Source organism: Phalaenopsis equestris, unplaced genomic scaffold (genome assembly GCF_001263595.1).
Source record: "Phalaenopsis equestris unplaced genomic scaffold, ASM126359v1 Scaffold204507, whole genome shotgun sequence".
Taxonomy (NCBI): Eukaryota; Viridiplantae; Streptophyta; class Magnoliopsida; order Asparagales; family Orchidaceae; genus Phalaenopsis; species Phalaenopsis equestris.
In genome coordinates this window covers 1-8,141 of record NW_018224059.1, presented here as the reverse complement: position 1 = coordinate 8,141, position 8,141 = coordinate 1, and the positions used below count along the sequence as shown (strand labels likewise).

Genomic DNA, 8,141 nt, shown 5'->3' with positions numbered 1-8,141 from the left:
TGACCAACAATGGCCTACATGGCTTACAACTCATGCATCTCCCAACTCCAGGCTTTATGACCTACGTATGTTAGTGCAACACCCTACTATGGCTTATGTGGCTGCCTGTTGTCATTATAGCCCTTCACTACGACATTTGTGGCCAATTGATGCTATCACAACTCACCACTACGGTCTATGTGAACAACTACGACCCGCGTGTCTCACAACCATGCATCTTCCAACTACGACATACATGGCTCATTACTGCTGCAACTTCCAACTATTACCTTGATGGACAACTGTGCTATTATAGCTCTCCATTATAGCCTTTATGCATAACTGATGCTCTTGAAACTACCAACAATAATTTATATGAATAATAACTACTACAAATTTCAACTGTAGCTTCTATGACAAGGTGAGCCAATTACAACCACCAAGAATTACAATTATTGTAGCCCACATATGACTATTAAAGCTATTATACTCATACAATTCTATCTTTCCTAATTCAAGAGAAGAGTGTACCTATATACTCACAGATACAAGATGAATTACTTTAACTGAGATAGGCCCCATAAGTTTTCCCTCTCCAAGGTTGTCTATGTAAATTTTGGTCACACATTCTGTTATTTCTTTATTATTTGTGTGTGTGCTAGAATTTTATACAACGTTGATATACCAATTTATTACTTTACACAGCACCACCCACGATCCAGCCTAGAAGCAACTTCACACGTGACCGTCCTCCAATGGTACTGACCTAGCCCAACCCAAATCCAATATGTCCACATCGTCGACCAACACGTGCTCTCTGGCCCAGCTTGAATCCAGCCAGACTGCTCCACGTCCCATTTCTGACCGCTCCACGACACATGTCCGAACCAAATCCGTTGGCCTGCCTATAACCAGTTGTGTGCTCCAAAAATTATCAGTTGCCCTTCAATTTTCAAGCGATTTCTCTTATTCATATTTCTCTTACTCATCCTAAAATCTTCAAAATTGGACATATAATAAATTAGTGTATCATCAACAAGCCTTCATCATTTGACATGAATCACGAGGCAATCAATGCAGATATTGAGGCATTTTTGGAGTAAAAAACATTTAACTTCAAATTAAAAATCATCAATAGCTTCAATTTCAACAAAATTAAGTCAAATTGACCTACTCAATGAGACGAATTGAATGACATCATTGATTCAATTCGAGTCAAATCAAGCCCAGATCAAGCAATTACACCACTTTTGGAAGCTTTAGGTGGTCAATTAGAGGGTCAAATGGATTTTAAATCTGACAAGTTTACAGTATAATCAAACGTCTCGATGAAACAAATCTAACGAGCCTAAGATCATTCAATTCTAACATCATTAAAAATTTCCATAAAATATTGTCTGATTAAAGGAATTCTTTGGGTCGACTGGTAAAGTGATTCAAATTTCTTACTTATTTATAGGGATGTCACTCCTAAAATATATAAATATAGCTCTACTCCCTCATGAAGGGAGGACTTGGACCCGAAGGAGGAGAAGAAGCCAATTTTTAGAGTTGTTATTGACCGAAGACCTAGTGATCACTACTTGCCTCCATGGTTGTCGACCATCTTCGACCACTGCTCACCGTCCATCATTTACCATTGTGGGTCTCCCTCTGTTCGTTTCCATTGGTAGAACTTATAGGGTAACAACATACTTTGCAACGTAGCACCTTACAAAGTAATGACATACATTGAGAGTAACGAAGCACCATGTAGAATAAAGAATTATATTATAAAACAATGAAGCACCCTATGGAGTAACAAAGAACCCTACATAGAAACATGACTTAAATATTGTGCAATGATGTACCTCAGACGTAATGTGCCAAATTTCTAACAATAGATCCTTATAATACTTGCTTGCAATCTCCTAACTCAGAATATGAAGACCTTTTTTGGACTCTTAAAGTTCTCTTATTACTTCGCATAGTGATAAGTAATGTCTCTATTGCAACCACCTACCGATATAGCACCAACTACGACCCCTGGTGGCCAACTGGTGCTCTTGTAGCTCAACATTACAGCCTATGTGACCAACTACGACTTAATTAACTCACAGCTCATACGACTCCTAACTTCATTCTTTGTGGCATACACAGGCTATTGCAGCTCACCACTATGAGCTAAGTAACCAACAACAACCCACATGACTCACAGCTCATGCAGCTCCCAACTCTAACCTTTGTGGCTTACGGACAATATCAGACTCACCACTATGTCATGTGACCAATCACAATCTACATGGCTCACAACTCATGCAACTCCCAACTCTGACCCATGTGGTCTGCGTACATTATTACAACTCACTACTACGACATATGTGATCAACCATGACCCGCATGGCTCACAAACAATATCGCGACTCTGTGGCTTACCTATAATATCGCGACTCACCACTATGGCATGCGACCAATCACAACCTACATCGCTCACAACTCATGCAACTCCTAAATCTGACCCATGTGGTCTGCGTACATTATTGCAACTCACTACTACGACATATGTGATCAACTATGACCCGCATTGCTCACAACTCACACAACTCTTAACTTCGACCTCTATGACGTACAAATGTTATTGCAACTCCAAACTTTGACCTCTTTAACTTATGGATATTATTACAGCTCATCACCACAGCCTATGCAACCAACTATGACCTAAGGCTCACAAGTTAAGTATTTCCCAACTTGGGCCCTTGTGACTTAAGGATGTTATTACAAATCATAACTACAGCTAATGTGAGCAACTACGACCTATATAGCTCATAGGTCACGCAACTCCAAACTCAGTCATATGTGACCTACATACATATTGTAACTCACTACTACAACCTCTGCCAACTACGACCTACATGGCTCATAGCTCACACAGTTATCATCTCTGGCCTTTGTGGTCTATGGACGTTATTGTAGCTCCCAACGTCAGCCTCTATGACCTACAAATATTATTGTAGCTCATCACTACGACCTCTGTGACTAACTACGATCTACGTAACTCACGAGTCAGGCAACTCCCAACTCCACCCTTTATGGTCTACGGAGACATGTAACTCCCTACTATGACCTACATGACTGAATGTTATCATTATAGCCCTCTGCTACGGTCTCTGTGGATAGCTAACACTATCATAGCTCACCACTACGACCTATGTGCCCAACTACGACGTGACTCACATCTCATGCAGCTCCTAAACCTAGCCTTGATGGCCTACAAACATTAGAACAGAACCATACTACGACCAACGTAGCAGATTGTTGTGATTACAACCCTACTCTATGACCTTTTTTGCCAACTGAAACTATCACAACTCACCACTATGACCTATGTGATCAATTATGACCTATATGGCCAACAACAAATGTAGCTTCTAATTATGGCTTACGTGGCTCACTGCTAACTGCAACTTCTAACTACAGCATTTGTGACCAACCAACGCTATTACAGCCTTTATTGTTGCCTTTATGACCAACTGATGCTTCTAAATCCACCAACAACGGCGTTTATGACCAACTACTATGACGACTTCCAACTACGACATCTAAGAAAAGTTGATGTTATTAAAGCTACCAAGAACTATATTTATTGTAGCCCATGTACAACTATTGAAGTAGCACCGTTATTATAGTTTTGCAATTCAATCTTTCCTAATTTAGGAGAAAAGTGGATGTATGTACTCACTATTAAAAAGTGGATTAATTCGACAGTGGGACATACCTCATGATTTTTTCCCTCTTCAAAATTTTCAACATAAAAATCGTGGTGTCTTCTCCCGTTACTTCTCTATTATATATATGTGCGTGTGTGTTGGGTTTTCATACAATACTAAGACACTAATTAATTACTCTACCACCGTAAATCTTCCCACACAACAACAGTATAAATTAAGAATAACAAGTATCTCCAACTTCCACCTAGTTTCACCATTGTTACCCTACTCTCCCCCCTTTACTCTTGCCACGTCAGACAACTCTAATAATGACCATAATTATCCTCCAATATTAGGTTCACTATTGTTGGTTTAACAATGAGCTAACTAATCATATTCATCATAAGCTATATTTGGCCCATATGAACTCCATTTTACCTCTCCTACTACACCCCTGTTGCTTTCTTGCATTAGTATTGGCATTGATCACACTGAGCTGTTTCTCTTATGTTTCCTTTAAATTTCTTTCATTTTGCTCAGTCTTTGCTTACTAAAGCCAAGACAATTCAATCTAGTTTCTAAACAATTGAGTAAATAATAATTATTAATTATTAGAAATTTTTATGCTTATATTAATTATATAAATCATAAAATAATGATAACTTTTCATTTTTAAATATTTTTATTTTATCTAAAAAGTTGAACTTATTACTATTTTTAAATAATTGAAGCTAAATACGAGCCGCAAATGAATTCAAACAACTCGAAGAAAAACATGCAACTCACAACAATTTCGAACAAACTAACACCTAAACTTTCATACTTATATGTATAACAATTAACATCGAAGAAAAAATATGGGGCGAAATACACATTTCTATGTATTTCACATATATTTTAAACAATATATTGTACACAAATATCACATTTTACATGTTAGATATAAAGAATATATTAGGCTTTTAAGTTATGTATATGAATTTCCCTTTTTTTTTTATTATAGCCAATAGGTTCTTTATTTAAATTTCATCCCAACTCTCTCCATATTTAAGTTCTTGGAATGTCTCTATCCAACATATTGGATCTAGGGGTGTAAACGAACCGAACACGAACGAAGAGAGCTTGTGTTTGTGTTCGATTTGTTTGAAATTTAGTTTGTTTGAAATAAGCTCGCGTTTAAAATTATTCGTGAAGTCACTGTTCGTGTTCGTTTCTTAACGAACGAGCAAACACGAATTGTTCGTGAATGACGAGCCAGTTTGATATCCCTTATATAAATAATATATTATATTAATTATAAAACTTATATTATATAAATATATAATATATATATTTGTATATTTCTAATATAGTATATTAATATATTGTTATTATTGATTTATTATATATTATAATTTATAAATTTAATTTTTAAAAATATCATAAATTTTTTATATATAATTATTTTATATTTCGAACAAAAATTATTCGAACATAAACGAACGCATCATTGTTCGTGTTTGGTTCGTTTAACTAACCGAACGAAAAAAATTTGTTCACGTTCGACTCGTTTACTTATCGAACAAATCAAACACAAACTGTTCACCAACAACGAGCTTTTTTGACAGCCCTAGTTGGATCGTATCATCTCTTCTTCTGTGCTGATATTCAGACCATATGCTTATTTTTAGATTATTAATTTGTAATGTAGTATATAATATTTAGCCCTTAAAACATAGTTGCATTATCTAGATAAGTGTAGCATTCAGCATTATAAATGCATGTTGGACTTCTCAGACAAGTTTATAAGAGGGAGGGTATTTACATAGATACCACATAATTATCATGAATTGATATATCCAACACCGAAATATTCATATTTATATACATACCTCGCAAATTTTTGACATCCCATCAAAAATACAACAATCACTATCGTTTTAAAAGAAATACACACCAAGTTGTTGCAAGCGTAAATATCGCATTTTACGTGCTTGATATGTAAATACATCAGAAGTGTGGTATGTATGTAAATTCTTCAAGAAATTATATTGGGTTGTATCACTATTACGTATTTGGGTGCTATGAAAGAATTGTGGTATAAATGTAAAACAATAAAGTTTGTGTTGGATACGTAAATAAATAGGGATCGGTGGTATGTATGTAAACATTGAACATTGATCTTATATTTTGTGAAAAATTATTTCATACAGACACCGCATGCATCTCCACCGCCGATCCCCGCAAATATGTATTTCAGTGGGCCTCACTTTCAACATATATTTTTTTTTAATTTTAACTGCGGTGATCGACGGTGGAGATCGGACACCACATGCATAGATGCATGTGTTATTCGTACAGAATAATTTCTCATATTTTGTTCTTCTTCTTGAGCTATACTCTTAAATAGTCCAAGAAAAAGAAAAAAAATAAAAGAAAATAACAGTAACTACATCCTAAAATCAAAAATAGAGAAATATGAAGTATGTAAATGCAATGGTTGAGAAAATTGGAAACTAAAAGGTGACTACAGACATAAATATTGGAGCAACAGAGCATAAAGGTAAAAAAAATAGCTATATAAGGGATGGGTTAAAATTTCATGTGGAATTCTTTTGTGATAAGCAATAGCAGAATCAAACAAGCTACAAGCTTTTAAGGAGAAAATTTTGTGTATGTAAGACATACGAGAGCTACGTATGTCGGAGGTTATTCAGATGGTATTGGGGGGTTATAGGTAGGTTACACCCTCTGTAACATCTCTGTAACCTACCTATAACCCCCCAATACCCTCTGAATAACCTCCGATGTACGCAACTCTACGTAAGTCTTACATATGCAAATTTTCCTCGCTTTTAAGGGCGGCCACGGTAAAACCAAGAAGATAATGAGAGGAAAGTAGTCTGTACGGCATCAAACTTGTATGGTTTTGTCCGGTTCATGAGGCTGTCAGCCTTACCTAACAAATGCTGCAACATTAGCAAGTTGACAACAACCTCCACTATTTTTAATTATTTTTAAAATTTTTGTTGCCATCTTTTATATCTATTTATTTATTTATTTATTTTCTTGCAGAATGTCCCATAAATCTCAATGAACAACGAAAGATGCCAATAAATTATCTGGTAATATTGTGATAGAATGATGTTTATCTTTTATTTATGGTTGCCCAATGAGGTGTCTGGGGGGTCTTTCACTAGAAAATAAGTAAATAATAATTAAAATAAAAATATAGAAATAAAAGATGACAAAAAAAAAGTGCAATTACATAAATGTCACTCGAAACTTCACTATTTATAAAACTAGCACCCTCTTTCATACTTTTTTTTTCAAATTCTAACTCACATATCAAAATTCATCTTTACTGTTGATGCTAAAATGGTCAAAAGCTTGGAATTAACAAATGGTATTAAACACAGAGTGGTTTGAAAAAAAATCAAGATGCAAATAAATTGAGGCTTAGAATGAGAGCTTTAAGCAGCTTTAAAATTAAAATTGCATTACTTTTGTGAAAATTGCAGCAAAAAGCAGATGCAAACAAAAGCATTCAAGCTGGAATAATGTTGAAGCCAGAAAGCACTTAAAAATCAGTACAAGTAACAAATGAGACCAAAGGGACAATGGCAGGCACTAAAATTTCACCAATACACATGGAAGCTATTCCACTTCAGAATTTTGCAAATAACACAACTGCCACCCTGGTAGTACCAGAATAGCAATACCAACTCCAACATAAAAAAAATATATTGATAAGTTTAAAGAGGTTTACTGTGATTTATTTATAAATAATTTGTAAAAATACTGGATATTTTCTTCTATTAAAAATTCTATCACCCATTTAAATAACTTGGAGAGCTAGCTAAAGCATACCTTGTCCCATTTTGATTTCTTATTCAGCCTGCTGTCTCTTGATGCATCCACAGTCGTCGGAACTGGTTGCAACTCATGATGGACGCCGGTTGAAACTTCCACAGCTGTTGTTCGGACAAAAAAGAGTAAATAACAGGTGATATAACATGGTAAGATACTAATGAACTTCAATCAATTTAAGATCAAGCAAAAACAAAAAATGTTACCAGGAATTTTGTTATTCATCTTTACTGCTGGAGCAACTTCCCCGGGTTGTATGCCACCGGAAACAAAATCAATTTTTTGACTTCGTTTTCTCTCTTGCGCCTTCCTCTCCATCTCACGGTTCATATCAGCCTCTTTAAGGGGGAAAAATTAATTTTCAGAAGAGAAAATAAAATTTCAAACAACCAATCGTAAGACAAACGGATTTACGTTTGCTGAAAAGAAAAAAAAAATAAAATTTCAAACAACCAATCGTAAGACAAACGGATTTATGTTTGCTGAAAAGAAAAAAAAAAGTTTTATGAGTGTGCCACCTGACCTTATTTCGCTGTATATGATCACACCCTCCACCAAGGGAAATCGAACCCCAAACCAGAGGGGACTTACAACAGACAAACAGATGCCCGACCAACTAATCTAAGT

General features: G+C 35.4%; 1 protein-coding gene across 2 annotated transcripts; it reads right to left on the bottom strand.

The window, feature by feature from the left end:
• Nucleotides 1–6,478: 6,478 nt before the first annotated feature.
• LOC110036268 lies at nucleotides 6,479–7,848 on the bottom strand. 2 transcript variants are annotated; one of them, XM_020740672.1, is made up of 3 exons: nucleotides 7,721–7,848; nucleotides 7,515–7,618; nucleotides 6,479–6,603 (listed from the first exon to the last, which is right to left on the bottom strand). In XM_020740672.1, exons 1-3 carry the CDS (start codon nucleotides 7,842–7,844, stop codon nucleotides 6,583–6,585), a joined length of 249 nt encoding a protein of 82 aa, XP_020596331.1. In that variant the 5' UTR covers nucleotides 7,845–7,848; the 3' UTR covers nucleotides 6,479–6,582. The 2 variants fall into 2 exon arrangements, with proteins under 2 accessions (XP_020596331.1, XP_020596330.1); XM_020740671.1 differs by having other exon boundaries at nucleotides 6,479–6,598.
• Nucleotides 7,849–8,141: the final 293 nt, after the last annotated feature.